Source organism: Argiope bruennichi, chromosome X1 (genome assembly GCF_947563725.1).
Source record: "Argiope bruennichi chromosome X1, qqArgBrue1.1, whole genome shotgun sequence".
Lineage (NCBI taxonomy): Eukaryota > Metazoa > Arthropoda > Arachnida > Araneae > Araneidae > Argiope > Argiope bruennichi.
Window position 1 is genome coordinate 47,215,669 of NC_079162.1, and position 19,183 is coordinate 47,234,851.

A 19,183-nucleotide genomic window follows, 5' to 3' on the forward strand; every position below is an offset into this window, starting at 1 on the left:
GTGTGCCGGTCTGTAGCTAGGCCTATGTACCTATAAAATCGTAAAACATGGAATCATCCTCCGAGTATATGTTCAGTTCTTCAAATCGATCAATTTTATTATTGATAGATAATTTTAATATAATGTCCCTTAATTTATTAAATTTCTTATTCATTCACTCATTTCAATGTAAAATAGTGAAAGAGTTTTTATTTTTCCATAACAAATAAAAAAAATTCATGCTTAAACTTCAATCATTTGGGTATACAAAATATTAACTGAAATATTTAAAAAATCAGTATTAGAAACTTACAGCCAAACTAAAGAAACTGTTTTATGCATTTTAGTAAAACAAAACCAATAAATAAAAATAACTTACCGGCGGAGTTCAATATCATCGGAATGGCTGGTTCTTCGTTAACGCCTACATACAAGAAAGAAAAGCAGAGAAAAGAAATGTACCAATTATTATTGCAGATCTGGATTATTATATGCTCTTCAAAATATGAAGAGCATATAAAAAAGTTTCATATTTTAAAATTAATGTAAGAAAGCCTAGAGAATTAAATCATCATTATAAAAACAGTGAATAAATTTATTTTTCTTGGTTAAAATTTCTTGTAAAGAAGAGAAAAAGGAAAGCAGTAGGGAGATTTCAATATTAAGTCTTGGATCTTGGTCGGCCAGCAAAAAAAAAAAAAAAAAAAAAAAAAAACATTTTAGTAAAACTAAAACTGTACAATGTTCTGGATCTATAAAAAAATGATAAGATTTAACATTCAAATCTTGGAATAAGAATGTGATTCACAAAACATTTTACACATTTTATACATATACAAACATTATTATTCATTTACATACTACATTTTCAGAAATTCATTAAGATGTTACATTCGCCTAGAAATGAAAAAGAAAACAAAATCATATTTTATACGCCAGTTTTAACGATGTAAAGTTTAATGATGCAGTCTTCGAATTTCAGTGGGAATCATGAAGACATTGCATACACATTTTCCATCATAGTTCAGAAATCATAAAAATTATTGCAAATCTGTAACTTTGTTTCCATGAGCTTAAGTAGGGAAAAGTGCTTTACAGATATTTCATAGTTCTGCTGAATGAATGCCAGGTCACTGATCGACGGCCTTGATAACAAACTTTCACATAAATTACGGTTCTCTAAGGTGTTACAAAGTTTGCTTTAGTTCAGTAATCGTTGGGAACTGATCTGTAGGTTAAATGTATTGGTAGAAAGAACGTTAATCCATTGTTTTTATGTCTTGTTGAGTTAATGTACAAGAAGATGGAAAAATTTTAAGAGGTATGTGGGACACGGGATTGAGAAGGAACTTAACACATGGTGAGGAATGGTAAACAATTGATAGACACTGATACCTCTTAAATACCTTAGACCTCAAAGTTGTCAAAACCATAATATGAAAATTCTGTAAACACCTAAAAGACAGGGAAGACGTCTGCAGGATACCATGTAAATTTCGAAAATATGCCAAAATAGGTACTCACAATTTTTATTCGACAACGAGTGCTAAAAGAAATAGAAAATGAACGAAAGATCAGCTTATATGGAAGCAGAAGCTACAGTAACACGACTTTCCGTATATACCGTGAGTAACAGGTTGTGTAAAGAAAAAAATTTGTAAAGAAACGGTGTGCTTTCTTCGACTAGCTTAAATTATGAGATGCCCCTTGTTTATGTGTTGCAGAAATTATTGTAGACTATAGAAACAGGGAATGGAACCAAGCGTTCCATAAGAGCATAACAAGTAATTCGCAAGCTTGTAGACCTACAATAATACTTACCAAATAAAAGAAGCGTGGAGAAAGATAAAGTAATCAGTTCTTTGATTAATGGTTTATAATTTTGAAAAAAAAATTATAAATTTAATGTGATAAAATATAAAACAATTTAATGTCCTAGTATGGAAATAGGAAAAAATGTTGCATTTTATAAGAAATCGAACAAGAAATTCAGTGTTTTAAATTAAAACTTTCACAGATCTTCTATACTCTGATAGCACAACAAACATATTTTTCTCTGTTAAAATTTCAGTCAGTTGGGCTTGAATAAAAAGATTAAAAGTAAAACTTAAGAATTCAATTATAGAAATTAATTGTCAAATATAAGAAGAACCAACAGGCATTGTAGCAATACAAAAACAATGAATAAAGATAACTTATGTGATTCTTTGTGGTTAATTATTCTCAGGATATTATTTGAATTCCACTGCGCTGGATACAATATATATATATATATATATATATATATATATATATATATATATATATATATATAAATTCCTGATTTGAAATAAAACCTTTCAAAATATGATAAGTTCATAAAAACGTTTCATTTCTTATAATGAATCTAAGAAAACCTGGAGAATGAAAGCATCAACATAAAGACAACAAGCAAACGTATGCCTCTAGGTTAAAATTTCTTTAAACTGGAAATGGGGAAGAAAAAAAAAGATAACATTAAGATTTTAATATTGTCTTGGGACTTGGTCGCCAAACATAAAGAAAAGTTCAAAGCATTTTAATAAAGATAAACTGTAAATGATCTAGAAATATAATAATAAAATTGTCAAATTTAATAAACAAATCTTGGAAGTCGAATGGCATACATGAGATGTTGTTTACACATTTTATATTTAAATATTACAGAATTTCAATAATATTATTATGAATCTGTAACATCGCTTCTCTGCACAGTAAATCCTATAATACGGAAGAGGATTTTTCTGATATTTCCAATGGATGTTGAATGGAAGCCAGGCCAGTGACAATTGGCCTTGGCGACAAACTTGGTGATATAAATAATAGCTCTCCAAAGTGCAGGAATTTCAACTTTATCTCTGTTTGCATTCGATATGTATAGTTTCTTTTGAACTATTCGATCATAGTTACTATAAAAATGCAAAATCACGAAAACGCGACATCTCGGTGAATTCTCTTGATAGTGGAAAGGCCACTCCAATTATTTCACGCTCATCCGTTTCCACTGAGCTTTGTTTGATTAACGATTTGGTATCTACTAGAATGTTGTTGATTTTTGAAAGTGCAGTCTTTTGCACGTTTCGCAGGTTTCCTGATAAATATATTTCCTATTTCTCTTGTGGAATAAAATGTTATATTTCATTATTGAACTGGTTGGACATCACCTATCACATCTCGGACGAATTTACCATAACTATATATTATAATAAGTGCATTCAATCAAATACTATTATTTAGATAAAAATTTCAGTACTGTGAATGTGTGGCGAAAACAGCAAATTCTAATTTGATTTTAATTGTTCATATCTGATATAAATGAAAGTGATAAACATCCAAATTTTTTTATTAAAAGAAAAGTTACCTTCAGAGTTATATATTGATACAGGAATCAAAACAATTTAAAAGCTTTATTTCTAACTTAAAATAGTTTCTACAGTTTAATAGAAATAACATGCAACAAATTCATGTTTCTCTAGCAAAATTAAAGAGTTAAAAATTGGAATTTAATTACCAATGATAAGAAAATGTTGCACATATTTTAGTAAAATTATGAAGTAAAAAAAAAAAGTTAAAGATTAGGGGCTGAACTGGAAATGAAAAAATTAAAAGGGTAAATTATTTTCTTGATATAAAGTTAGCGCATTAAAATCTGATGGGCGCATGAATAACTCTCATATTTTATTTTTAAAAAATGTGAGAAAAACTTGGAAAATCAAGTATTAACGTAAAATAATAACACAATTTATGTTTCCATTAAACACACAATTTGCGTTTCTAATCCTATAATTTATACTTAAGCACATTAATAAATGAGGTCCTGATAAACATATATACGATCCAAGTAAACTGGTCTATTCCCCAATTTCATTCTTTTAATATAAATATTTATATAAGTATTTCAAATATAATTTTTAAACATAAGATTAAAATTCCCTGAAATGCATAGTTTTTAAAATACACGCTTCTTAAGACTGTTCTATAGGTAATTTCTTGAAATTGTACATTCACCTAGGTTAAATAATTTGAAATGATTCAACAATTTAATGATTGTAGATACAATATCAAGCAAATAATTTTAATCAAATAATTAAGGACAGGAAATTTGTAATAGGACAGAATAAAAAAGTCTAATCCCGCAAAGAGACAATGCAGTTCAACTTTAAGATTGCAAAGAAGCTTTAGTTGCAAAGTTCAAAGAGTTTTAACACGATCTTCTTATAGATACCGATATAGAACCAAGAAAAAGTTTGTCACAATTGCATTTAAGACGCACAGGATAACACAATATACATGCAGAAAATGTGAGAGTGAAAATTTCGAATGAGTTATGGTTTTTCAATGAAAAATGGAATTTCGGCAATTTGTAATGATGTTTATGGATACATAATTTCAAAAACAACAATGAAATACATTAAGGACGGGAAGTTTGGAAAAGGAGAGAAAAAAATCTAATCATGCAAAGAGATAATTCAACTCAGTTCAATTTTAAAATTGCAAAGAAGCTTTATTTGCAAAGTTCAAAGAACTGCAACGCGATCTACATATTGATTTCTGCTTTTGCAAGACCGATATAGAACCATGAAAATTTTTGTCACAACTGCATTCATAACAAACGGGACAACGCAATATACATACAAAAAATGTGAGAGTGAAAATTTCAAATCGGTTTTGGTTATTCAATGAAAAATAAAATTCTGGACAATTTGTAATGAAGTCTGTGGATACATAATTTCAAAAAAACATTATGAATTAAGAATTTTTCAGTTTTTTTTAATTAATTTTTTTATCCTAAACTCCTTAAAAGACGTGTTCATACGACAAACGTACATCCATCGAATTTATCAATTTTGAAATTTAAAAGTCAAAATCGATTATTTCACAGACGCTATAAATTGATACAAAAACTGCACATATTTCACAAATACTTCAAATCTGCTATAAGGTCCTTATTGAATCAACAGAACAGCGCATTTAAGAAATAGACAGTACCTACGCATTAGACAAATGAGAATAAAACATTCAAAGGGGAAATAAAGAATAAAAAGGCAAATTATTGAAGCTGGGGCGTTTTTATTGATTTTAATACCTCAAAATGTGGAAGAGTTCTGGTTCTTTTTCACCAATCATGAATTTAAATGTACGTATCATTCAAGGAATATTGTTATTGAAAAGTTATAACTGAATTTTAGACAAAATATAAAGAGATTAGGTTTGAAATAAGTTCACACATTCGCCATTTCTATCATCTAATATATAAGAATGAATTTTTGTTTGTTCGTATTTTATGCGCTGCTGTAACGTTCTTCCGATTGCGATAAAACTTTATCAACTTATTGCTTGCACTTGCGCGAAGATTAGAGCCTTACTACAATTATCATATCTAATATATAAAAATGGATTTTTATGTGTTTGTAATTTATGCGCTGCCGTACCTTCATCCGATTGCCATAAAACTTTGTCACAAATTGTAAACGGTATATGTCCATCTGAATTAATAAAATTATTATCATCGATGCCAATCAACGTGAGCTAAATGAAAACGAAAATATTTAGTGCAAGCGCTAATTTTTTTCATTTTTTAATGAATAATCATCTACAAAAGATATCGTCATTCAACGGGCACAATATTTTGGCTGCAGAGAACCGTACATATTATTCAGAGTTTTTCTCATACATACAAAATAGAATTATTATTATCGATGCCGATCAAGGTAAATTACATATAATGGAAATTTTCCAGTGCAAACAGCAATTTTTCTATCACTTCTCAAATAAACGAGGAACGACAAGCAAGCAATGAAGCAGATCGTTTACGTATTGCAAATTCAAGTGATTCAGAATCTCAAGATCAATATGCGGCAAGAATTGAAAGACAATTTATGTGCTAACCAATCATGCGCATCAGAATCAGAAGACCAATATGCGGAAATAATCGAAGCAACTATTCTTAACAGAAAATCGAATGTAGAAGATGCGCTCATTCGCCGCATTCCCATTATTTCCACCGATTTGCTTTTGATTTCAAACGACTGAAGCTTCCCACCTGACTTACATTCTCGATGACTATCAACAAGGCGCAAGGTCAATCACTTCAAGTGCGGATTGAACCTAGAAAATCCATGTTTTTCACATGGCCATTTGTATGTTGGATACTCACGAGTCGGACGGCCAAGAAATTTATTTATTTTTGTTGAAGACAGGAGAACAAAAAATATTGTTTACCTTAAAGCACTTGAATAATAAAGTCAAAAAATATACTAAATACTATTCATATATATATATATATATATATATATATATATATATATATATATATATATATATATATATATATCATTCAATTTCAATGAATGTATACATTATCGGCATTTCATTGTCTATTTCAAATTTCAAAAGATATTTTCAAAATTAATTCTTCTGCGGGTACTAGCTAGTTTGATATAAAATATTACAGTACATAAAAGTATCTCAGAAATTAGTTTATACAGCTAATATTTAAACCATTCAACAAACTACATTTTTTTCCAGAGGTCACGAACAGATATATGTTTTTGTCATCATTCATTTTCATTAGATTTTTTTTTTATAAAAAGTCTTATCGCAACAGGGAAGAACATAATACTAAGGAACCGATTTAGAAGGACAAAAACAATTATTTAACATCAGACACAAGGCTAAGGAGAGTAAAAGGAATCGCGAGTCATTTCTAGAGTCAATAATTTGATAAAATTAGTCGGCAAATTTTGAAAGATTGATCAAACTTAATATTTTATATAAAATTTTATTACTCATATTGGTAGTTTTTGCGAAATATTTGCTGTCGTTTATTTGTAGTAATTTAATTATTGAAAAAAAACTTGTTATCTCAGTGAAATCAACAAAATTATATTTGTTGTTCTAGAAAATGACGATTCTGTTTCATGTGAACATAATTCTAGTGTCTGCGGACATAAATAAATCTTTGGAATACAAGAAAACATTTAAATTTTATTTTCTCATATACGAAGTATACATAAAGTATTGCAATCGTCCAAAAATTCAAACTCGAGAGTTTCACGAATCTCCATGTTTCAGTCTTTTCTGAGTTCAAAACACATATTTTCGGCATTATGCCTGTCTGTGAACAAGATAAAACAAAAACTCTTTGAGCTACACAGAAGAAATTTGCTATATGGTCTTTATATTCTGACTTCTATAAGTGAAGACAAAATTTTATGAAGCTCGGTAATGTTCTGTTTTTTAATTTTTTGTATGTTTCTCAATGTTTAATATCAATTATGATAATTTCGTCGCGTTAAGAAGTGAAGTTTTGTTAGAATTTTTATTTTCCATTCCGCTTGTTGAAATTTGCTATCGTAGAATTGCTGATGGATATGAATTCTGAAGTTGTGAAATATATCAACAAACGAAAAAATATTGATTGCCGACTAAATGCAGTCAACAGAAAACAAAATGAAACATGTGAAAAAGAAACAACCCAACGAAACGAAGGAAATAAATTACATATGTTACAGTCATAAGCTGCTGAATCACCATAATAACATGAAGCAAGAAACGAATCAAGAAACTGAGAACTGAGATAATATTTGACATTTAGTGATCGAAAAGAACAACTTTATATTAGTTCAATGCAAATGAATGGATAGAATCAATTAATAAAATTTATCGTATTTCATTTCAGCCTAATTCGGAAGCTAAATACTGTTTGCATTCAGTTGAAGTTGTTGAAAGTAAGAATAGAATTTGCACTAGTTACATTGCATTACAATTCAAGAATGAAACATCTGGAAGGTGTTGTTTGAAAGGTAAAGTTAAATTGCCATCATTGGAGGCATAATTTGAGCTATTGTTCTCATTAGACGCTGGTCTTACAACACAATTGAAGCAATTTTTAAAATAACAAACGAAATTACAATATACAATTTAAAATGACTTCGTTTGGTACAATAAATATATTAATTGAGAATAATATTTAATTCCGTCAGGTCAATCAACATTGAAAAACCACATGTTATCGCTTTAATGATACCATATTATTTTAAGCATACCATATTTCAAATTATACTTGAACAATAATGATAAAACATTCTGATTAGTTAACTGTACTTCAAAGTGAAGAAACTAATTGATGTAGAGAATTTGTGAAACTGGATCAGTTATTGAAGTTAAAGGTTCTGTCAATGTTTTATTTTGCAATACCTTTCTAATTGGAGATTATTGTTGACGTATCAAGAGATTATGATCACTAATACGAAATAAAAATTTTCTAAGCTGGTACAACGGTTGTATATGGGGATCTTTGTGGAATCCCCTAAAGGATATATAGAGAAGTACAATTTATTATTATTATCATTTCTCTGGAAAATGGAGTGCAGAGGGACCAGTGACCATTAATGGCATATTTAGATGCCATGAACTTTATTATGAAATTCAAGTTTTCGAAATCAGCTCAGCGGTTGGGGCTATCGAACTCTAAAGCAGATTTTCCCCATACACATTCTACAGTGAGGGAGGTGAAGCAATAGTTTTCCTATTTCTTTAAAAAACAGGAGATAGAAGTTGGCAGGAGACAATTTATGAGATATTTAGAGGTTATAAGCTTTCATACGATACAAAAATTGGTGAAATCGGATCAGTGATTGGAGCCGTGCAACTGTTCTATTGGACTCCCATATCATTTTCAATATTAGGCAGCATCATTTGCAACAAAACTATCTAATCTTAATATCTGATTCTCTTTATTAAAACTTCTTCATTTTCAGTGTTTTTTTTTTTCGGTTTTTATCATCAATAATTTACTAAACAATATCATAATTTCAAAAAAAAAAAAAAAACCTTGTAAAATTTTATATATTATTTCGTGTTTTTAGGTTTTGAGTTCCCCACAAATCATCATGCTACGGGAAATACTGTAATAGTACTGATAATCATTAATAAACAACCGCAAAAGCACAAATCCCTGAGAAAGAACTTGCTGATGATCAACATTCCAAGAGATTTAATAATACTTCTCGTATGTGCATCTCCTCTTACATACCTTCCTTGACGGATTAGAGAATTTTCTTTGAAGAAAACTTATTCGCCAAGAAGACGCCAAGATTCTCGCATATTCCAGAACTTTCATTATTGACGGCAAATGGTCACCAAACTTGTCGTCAAGGCTGGAAAATATTGATCCGGCATCCATTCAGCAATCAGAAGGGCTATTTGTAAAACTCGCTTCTTTACTATAAGATTAACTGAGCAGAGGAACTAAATTACAAATTCGTAACATTATCCATTTTAGAGGCTGCTAAATAGCTTAAAAATGTAAACAAAAAAAATTTAAACCAGGAAATTTAAAACCGTAATTTCGTATACTTTCACGAACACTCTTCTTTAATATTAATAATCAAATTCGGATCTTTAAAATATTGATTTTTAAAAAATCAAAACAAAAATATTTTCATAATTCGTAAGGATAAAAAGACATCTCATTTTATATTAGAAATTCAGATTTAAGTGGAGCAATGCATCAATGCATTAGAAAAACATCAGAGTGATATTGCATTTGTATTAAAGCAAGAGCGTCAAATTGAAAAAGCAATACTGATAAAAAAAAAAAATCGAAATTTATGACAAACCACATTGCATGAATCTTTACTGCATTGACATTAATCTAATTTATACTGGTTACTATCAAAACTCATTCAAAGACAATAATGGGCAGGATAGAATCAGAAAAAATGGATCTAACAGAACGCTTATAAATTTCATCGAAGTAAATAACTTATACCGATAAATACTCACAATTATAGAAATAGTTTCATATGTGTATCTTCGATTGATTTCACATCTATGTGTCTAATGGATGCACCATTATTTTACCGAATTTTGTTTTCAAATTAAATAGGATATCAATCACTCCCTTTACATATAAACGAGTGACACCTGCATACATTCCAGAAAATAATGAAAATTTGTCTGTAACGTATAAAATTACGATGAGTATTGCGACCCGACCAACAAAATAATGCAATAATCATTTTTTTTAATTGCATGGATTAATTTTGAACATTTCTAATTTTACGGAAATATTACATTCAAAAATTCGCATTTGAAACTATTTCCACCTTGTGAAGTACGTATTAAATGATTTCCTTTCCTGAAAGGAATTAAGTCTCCTGTTATAACTTAAATTATTGACATTCATAATGGATCAGTTTTGAAATTCATCACTTCGGAAAAGATACCTTTCAAAATATATTATATATATATAGGAGGAAGGAAAAAATTTCAACCTATCAAATATTAAGTCTCATGATAAAACTACAGTTTAATGATTTGAGGATAGCATCAAATAAAAACCATATTTTATTCAAAAATTGGAGAAATAAAACTTCACAAAGTAAAACGCCCACAGATACTTTTATTTTAAACTAGTCTATTTGGCAACCAGCTGGTTCACCAGGAGTACTGCACTTTAAAAGTTTCATCGACGTATTTACGTATCTTGGTCTCATAATAGCTTCTTCAGCAAAATATTTCCAAGTTTCATATTTCCACAGTAACATAATTCATATTATTATAGAAGCCTTACGACATTTTGTTCATTGTACTATGTATCTTTCTAATTTGCTATCAAATGCCGTAAGATTTAAATTTGAATTTGAAATGGAGGAGATAAAACTTCAATAAATAACACAACTTTTTTGCTGAAACAAAGTATATTTTTAAAAAAAATGACCACAGAAAATCGAAGCCTTCTGCATTTTAATCTTGCGTGTACCACAGAATATTTTTATACAATTTTTGCAATATTTTAAAGAATTACTCAATAAAAATTTCTCTGATTCATCAAAACATTCAGTTTTACCATCTAACATTTCACTCTTCTGCAATCAAGAATGACCGAGTTATAAAGCTTTGAATATCATTATTTTACGATAATCAACAATTTCATTATTTTAAACAAGCAGTCACGGGGAAAGTCCAAGCGCTAATTAGCCATTTTCTTCAAGACGGTCGATGCAGAAGTTTAAAATAACGCGTTTTTAGAGAAACAGAATAGAGACATTAGAGGTTTCATAACTCAATCAGTTTTAATTGTAAAAAAGTGTAATTTTTTTTATTTAAAATATTAGCATCTCAAGAATATTTTATTATACATAACTCACAGAACAGAGGATCTGTATAAAACTTTAAAATTTGTGATTCAACAGAATAATTATTAATCGAAACCGCATAAAATATGTTTATTTATTTCATTTAGAAGATTTTTATTATATACTATATACACCAATTAATAAAGTTTTAGAAATTATCTGTTGAGTCCTGATTAGAGCAGATATCTTGTGTATATTAAACTACGCATGCTTTAAATAAAACAAAATTCTTGAATTAATAATATATCTATTTAAAATGTCACAAAAGACTTTTCCTCGCATTTATTCTTTTTTACAGAAAATATTACATTTCATATTTATTCCATTTCATACAAACACGTGCTGAAAATAACACTTTCATAAGTTTAGTTTGCACTAAGAGTTAACTTAATCTTTCATTTTGAGTTTTTGCCAAAGAGGTGGCAACGCGCTGATAAAAGCTAATTTTTCCCACGTACTCATAACGCGCTCATACAGGTTAAATGCTATTTTCATTTTTGCCCGCAATAAATTGTTGGAAAACATAAAACATTAAATATATTTTTAAAAAATCATTAAAAATAGAAAATTAATTTATATGTTAATATATTCATATCATTGAAAAGATAATTTTTTGAGGTCCAAGATGCTGTAAAAATCAGTTTTGTGATGTAATAGTTTCGGAAGAAAGACATCTCCAAACACTATTATTTACAACAGAATTGTTCTGGAATTAACTACTTTAGAGAATAAATTCCTTGAAGAATGAAAAAATCGTACAAGAAATACCAAGTACACTTAAAAAAAACGTTCACTTCATTGTTGCAGATTCTTTTTAATATTATATTTTCAAAATAGCCTAATATTTCTATGAAAACGAAGGTTATATATATATATATATATATGCTCCGTGCTAGCCATTCGATTTTGATATCCTTCGACTTGACTATAAAAGTAATCACTTGCAGAATATGAGTCATATATTTCTTTATAACAAAGCTTACTAACATCAATTAAATAGCTTTACTTCCTAAATGCGAAAGCAATTATTTCAAAGGAAATTAAGAATCTAATTATTTAGCACAAAAGTTAACAGTACTTAAAAATATTTTTGCGACTACATGTGATAAGAAGAGCTTAAAAATAATTCGGATACATGCCTTTTTTCCCCGTTAATATATCATATATAGAAATTTAAGATAAAAGACGCTCATTCTTACAATTACAGAAAGCAGTTGAAAAAAAGAATCCAAAATTCAGGTTAAAAATAAACAGGGGCTCTTCAAAATTAATATTCAAAACATCCAACATGTGTACTGAACAGAAATTAATCTAATCCGATTGCTTTATCATAGGCTTTGTGGTAGTATTCATAATTTTAAGCAATTTTTATAATGATATATTTCAATGAAAACAGTTTTCGAGTAATTATTGTGAAAAAAAGAATAAATAAATAAATAACTTGAAAGTATGTTTTATTAAATAATGTTTTAAACTGATTTAATTTTACAATTTCAATTTGTAAAAAAAAAAAAAAAAAAAAAAAAAAGATTCATACATTTACCGATGTCAAAATTATCTTCACCCAATTGGGTATACAAAAAGGATATAGGATAATAATAATATACGATAGAAAAAAGACAAAAATAAGAATTAAAAATTATTAGAAAACAGAAACTAAGCTGACTTTTTTTTTTTTTTTTTTTCTAAAATAAATCTAAGTCTCCCAAGAAATGTAAGACTGACTTATCGGAATTAATTTCACAATAAATTTCTGCAAAAAACATTTGTAAAAAAAATTCATACACTTACCCTCATATAGTTCAGAATCCGAATCATCCTCTGTATCTACAAAAAAGGCAACATTAAGACTTAAAAAATAATTAGAAAATAGAAATTATGGTAACTATATTTTATCAAATTATTCTAAGTCTCCCAAGAAATGTAATACGTACTTACCGGTATCGGTTTCAGAATCCTTTTCAGCACAAACAAAATACAATACATTGTTATTGCAAAAAATAATCAATGCAAATTTTCAGAAATCTGAATTTATTCAAATTTTTAATTAACAAAGAAACAGCGAACGGCAAAAAGAAAATCGATCAGAAAAAACAACATTTGAAAATTAAATTCATTATGAACGCTGAATCATACCAACACTAAAACTTACATTTTAAAAAAGTGAAACTGTATAACCTTATTTGTTACACAAAATTGATAAAACTCTCATAAAAATATTGAAAAGCACAAGTTGAACTTCCAAAGTTCCACAAGTTGATTTGTTATTTTAATAAATCAAAAGTAAATGTTGAAAATAATCAAATTCTAAGGAATAAATTTGAAATAAGCTTCAAACAATTTATACAAATACTATGCCAGTCGACAAAACAAAACGAAGAGCCGTTCAAACGTCCCAATAATAAAAGACGTAGTGATATGCATGTTGCAACATTTCAGAAATTTAAAACTTTTAATTTTATCATTTGCTAATTTATACACATTTGGTTTTCTTAGTTAAAAATTTAACATCGAGTGGATTAATTTCGACTATTCTTAACTATATATAATTACTCACTACTTGGCATATAAAATTATTTTCATGTTTGGAAGCACTTATCAGTACGATTTTCACTTACAGAAAAAATAAAACATCTTCTATATCAAAATTTTGCAATTAATCACTTAAGAGACCATATACCATGAGGCAAGAAAAGATGGTAAAACATAAGAGATGATAAGTGGCTGCAAGAACTAATAATTTCATCACTGGCATTATTTTGTAATATGTTTCTTAACCAATGTTTTCAATAAAATTAAAGGTTAGTTATCTATTTTATAACGCATATTTGTTGAGTACTAGTTTTAGATTTTGATATCCATAGATTCGACCATAAATATATTCACTTGCAGACAACGGCTCTGATACAGAGCCATTGTGCAGTGCTTACAACCCTCCCCCCCCCAAAAAAAAAGCATTTCCTTCTTAAATTCGAACGCAACATTTTAAAAATGATAAAGAATCTGATCGTTTTGCTCAAAAGTTATCTGCACTCTAAAATATTTTTGAAACTAAGTGAGATAAGAAGAGCATAAACATTACTACGAAATGTAATTTTCCTCCTTTAATAGAGCAGAGAGAACAATTTAAGAAAAAAGTCGGCCATTCTTTCAATTACTGAAAACAGTTGTACAATAATTGTTCTTTCTTACAAGAAACCGAATCTTACAAGAAATTTATGATATACTTACAGACACAGACATCAGCAGCCAAATCTAAATTTCTTTCTGTAAAAAATAAAGATAAGAATATATTGCCATCAAAATCAGAAAAAAGAAATCAATGCAAATTTGCTAAAATATGAATACCCTAAAACTTTAAAATAAGAATGAAGGAGCACGTACAAAAAGAAAATGTCTCAGAAAAACCATCTGAAAAATTAAAATTAATTGTATATGATAAATCACTTCTGCAACGAAGGTTCTTGGATAGAAGTGCGAAATATTATTTCTTACATAATGTCAGAATATTAAAAGGCACAAATCAAACTATAAAATACTTTTTTAAATCGGAAGTAAGCGTTAATGATAGTCAAATATTCTGTCATTATAAAATTCTAATTATTAAAATACAATTTCCCATTCAGATGAAATGCAATTTAATTGGTGCGACTTTAAAAGATGCAGTGATGCTGCACAATTCAGTTCTTAATAAATTTAAAAAAGTAAATTTTATATTTCCTAATTTATATACATTTCGTTTTCTTCGAAGAAAATTTGCAATCGCATGGCCTACTTTCTAATATTCCAAATTTTGCATATTAAATGCATTCAAAATTGGCATGTGAAATTATTTGAATTTTTGGAAGAACCTGATCGAATGATTTTCACTTACGAATGGAAATAAGACATCATATATATCCCAGTTTTGAAATGAATCATTTAGTAGGTGATATATCCCTTAAAGTAAGAAATGATGACACAAAAGATGAAATGCCGAGTGTCAGTAAGAAAACATTAACTACATCATTGCAGTTTTTATAGAGGTTTTAATATTGTGCATCAAAAGTTATTCAATATTTCCAGTAAAATTCAAGTTTAGATCTGTCTATATAATTAATATTCATCACGTACTGGCATTCGAATTTGATACCCATAGATTCGACAATGAATATATTCACTTGCAGGCAAAATGTCTTATACACCATTTAGGAAATGCTTCTGAATAACACGAAAATAACACTTCCTTCATAAATGCGAAAGCCCCATTTCAAAGGAAATTTAGAATTTTATTATTTCTTTCAAAAGTTTACAGTGCTTAAAAATATTTTTGCGACTAAATGTGAGAAGCAGAACTTAAAAATTATTCGGAGGCAAGGCTTTTTATCCGTTAATATATCATATATAGAAATTTAAGATAAAAGACGGTTATTCTGACTATTACAGGAAGCAATTGTAAAAAAAGAATCGAAAATTCAGGCTAAAAAGCAAATTGAGGCTCTTCAAAGGTAAACAAAATAAAAACAAATAAAGCTCTTCAATACTCAAAGCATCCAACATATATATTGAAAAGAAATTAATCTAATGCTTTTCCTTTATCATAGTATTTGTGGTAGCAGCCATCATTTAAAACAATTTTCATAATGTTATATTTTAATGAAGACAGTTTTCCAGTAAATATTGTGAAAAAAAGAAAGAACAATGAAATAACTTAAAAATATGTTTTATTAAATAGTGTTTTAAACTGATTTGATTTTACAAATTGAATTTGTAAAAAAAGATTCATACACTTACCCCATTCATAATCTACTCCAAAAGGTTGGAAAACATCTGAAATTACAAAAAGGGCATCAGTAAGACTTAAAAAATTATTAGAAACCAGAAATTATGGTAACTATATTTTATCAAATTACTCTAAGTCTTCCAAGAAATGTAATACGTACTTACCGGAATCCGTTCAGCAAAAACAAAATACAATACATTAATGTTATTGCAAAAAATAATTAATGCAAACTTTCGGAAATCTTAATTTATACAAAATTTCAATCAACAAAGAAACAGCAACTGCAAAAAGGAAATCGTTCAGAAAAAACACCACTTGAAAAATTAAATTCAGTATGAATGCTAAATCATATCAACACTAAAATTTATGAGTTAAAACAGTGAATAGTGTTGTTTTGCGTTTTAACTAACCGATTTATCGCTGTGCGAATAAAGCTCAGCATGAATAAAAGTTAATTATTGGATTGTAAAATTCACAGCTTAATTATATTCTTGTCATGCTGGATTGCTGTCAAGTTTAATGAACTGAAGTCAGGAATTTTTGTTGTTTTATGTTGATGTTGAATATTTTATTTTAGCATTTTTTTATTTTGAATTTTTCATTGCATTTTTTTTTCTATAAGTAGATCACTAATTTTTCGATCCATTTTTAGATATTAGTTTTAATTTCAATGTTCGTGATGTTTTGTAATTCACCGAATTCTAGACTTATACTGTTTATTTTTAGCATTACTATATACAAATCATATTAATTTTTAAGCACTCTGACAATGCACAGGAGATTTTCTATAACAACTTTCGTCAGTTAATTTGTGACAATGAGATCTGAGATATTGTTAATAGATCAACATCTATCTAGATCAAACGTTTTCCAGGAGTATGAAAATAATAATTCTTCCTATAAAATTACTCTTTTAGCTTCGGCTCCGAGTCTCTTAGCATATACCAAATTGAATTAAATATATCTTCGATATTCATTTTATGAATAAATCACAGAATAAATGTTTTTTTAAATCACATTTTTGTGATGTACAGCTAAGAAACAGCTTATTGTTTATCCGCAAAACTGAACTTCAGTACAGGAAAAAACAATTGTGTAATGTAAAAAATATCTAAATACCTAACTTTTCAAAAAGTAAATTTTAATTTAATATTGAGGAATAAAATACAACATTCGCAATTCAGTTAACAAATCAGGCACATGTAGTTACAAGTGAAAGACATCAATTTATTTATTCAGCATTCGTGCTGTCATATACGTGTGCCATATCCATGCTGCCATATATAATCTCAGTATGCATCCTAATGGCAACAGCAGGTATCAAATGTTCAATCTTAGTCTCATATTATTTTAGAAGCAATATTGGATACATTGCCTAAGAGCAACATTTAACATTAGAAAAGAATATTTGAAATTACAAATATCTAAACGTTTGTTGAGAATCGGATCTGATTACTGCTTAATTTCATTAGGTACCAGGGTCCCCGCTCAAAAAGAGAAGTATGCCCATAATGATAATTTTTTTACCCACCACGAACGATTTAGTCATTCTTGAAACTCCTCAAATTCATTTTTAGGTAAACTTTTGTAGGAATTTCAAGTCATTAAATTTCGCCATTATAATTATTATTATTGTTTTGTATAGCATCCAACATAACGGTAACAAGGATAATAAATGGAATGCCAGGACTAGTTTAATTTTTTTCTTTAATCACTTTTTGAATTTACTTGATAAAAAAGTTCCTAAAAATTGCAGCATAGAATTTTTATTCTGTATGTTTTTACAACTCCCTCATAAAAGTATTCACTGCTACTAAACTACACTACCTCTACTAAAAAGATATATGAACATCAGATTTTACAAAAAAAAAAAGAAAAAAAGCTGCTATTGAAGAAAATATTTGATTATTAAAAATATAATTTTCTAGGAAATCAATGAAACTAGCAAATTGGTGTAATAAGCTGAATGTACTCTTTCTTTGAAGAAATTTCCTTACCAAAATTCTTATAAACCTCATTATCATCATTTCCTAAGGAAGGTCATTGCAGAGAGCTTATCTTCTTCTTACAATACAAACAAAACGTATTCATGTTAAAGAATGTGCAGCGAAAAGCAATTTAATATGAATGTGAATGAAAACATACACTGTCAATTAAAAACCTTACTATTTATTTGAAAGAATAAATAAATTAGTTTTTTCCCCTTTTTTGTTAAAATTCTCTTGATTCATTGAGTTTTAGTGCGGACGCGACAACATAGCTGTGTTTTCTCAACATAATTACAGCTGACATATTGCTTGCTTCGTCTCACGCCAAGCTTTGTTAAAAAAAAAAGTTTTTATTATTATTATTGCTTAACTCTTTTTAATCCAAAGAGAAAATGATTAAGGACAACGAGCAAGTCGCAAATACAGTTTTTTGACTTTCCCTATTTTGAGATCGAACGTTCAAGCATGGATGGTAACAACGTAAAATGCGGTTTTCTTCAGGATTCTATTCTTTATTCTGTTGTTGCCTCCAATCTTGACAGTGAAACTCTTTCGTACATTTCGGATATAGTACTCAAACCATGATTCAGCGACAAATATAAAACACTTCCGGAGCGAAGAGAATCTGAAGAACTGTCTGAGAATGTCTTACCAAGTAGATCAAAGTAATTTTCCTCCAATTTGCTGAATTAACGGGTGAGAACATTTAAGCAGTCAGAGATTTCTCCCCCTCAGAGTTGAAAATTGGGTGAGTGATATATGTTATTATCATCAGAGTTTTCATAATCAAGCCCACAAATATACAGTACCAAATTTATGCCAATCAAGAAACGGGCATCTCGTCACAGCTGCCCGTTTCAGATTCTGCCCGTTCAGAATCAGCTGGAGTTTAATGGGGCAGAGGCCCCATTAAACTCCAGCTGATTCTTCTAACCAGACCGAAGAACTGGATAAATTCAAATGATACTGAGAGTGAAATTTCTGCTATTCCATTATCACAGAACATTTGGAAGCCATCACTCTAAAAAAATTTATTATTTGTAGCAATTACAACCAGATTTTAAATTTTTAAATTGGCAGGACAGTCGATATTTGTTCTACCAGATACTTTCATCACAGTTAAAGTAGCCTCATCCATGATTAGTGTTGACTTTTAAAACATTTCTCTCTCTTAATTAGTCTAGGAACTAAGGAAATGAAGATTGGGAGAAGCTAAGGCAAGCGCGTGTAACCATGGACATTTCTTTTTGAGTCTGGTCTCAATCTCTATGTTTGAAAAATATGTTCAAACA

The 19,183-nt window shown here is 28.7% G+C and overlaps 1 protein-coding gene across 12 annotated transcripts in view; it reads right to left on the reverse strand.

The window, feature by feature from the left end:
* Window positions 1-19,183, reverse strand: part of LOC129959546 (uncharacterized) — a 109,603-nt gene that overhangs the window by 43,123 nt on the left and 47,297 nt on the right. For all 12 annotated transcript variants that reach the window (XR_008783454.1, XR_008783455.1, XM_056072434.1 and 9 more), the window contains 4 exons: window positions 15,915-15,950; window positions 14,373-14,408; window positions 12,933-12,968; window positions 359-403 (listed from right to left, as the gene is read on the reverse strand). Coding sequence is in view for 10 of the 12 variants with exons in the window: in XM_056072434.1 (XP_055928409.1) it covers window positions 359-403; window positions 12,933-12,968; window positions 14,373-14,408; window positions 15,915-15,950 (153 nt within the window). In the remaining 2 variants the exon portion in view is untranslated. The remainder of the gene's footprint in view (window positions 1-358; window positions 404-12,932; window positions 12,969-14,372; window positions 14,409-15,914; window positions 15,951-19,183) is intronic.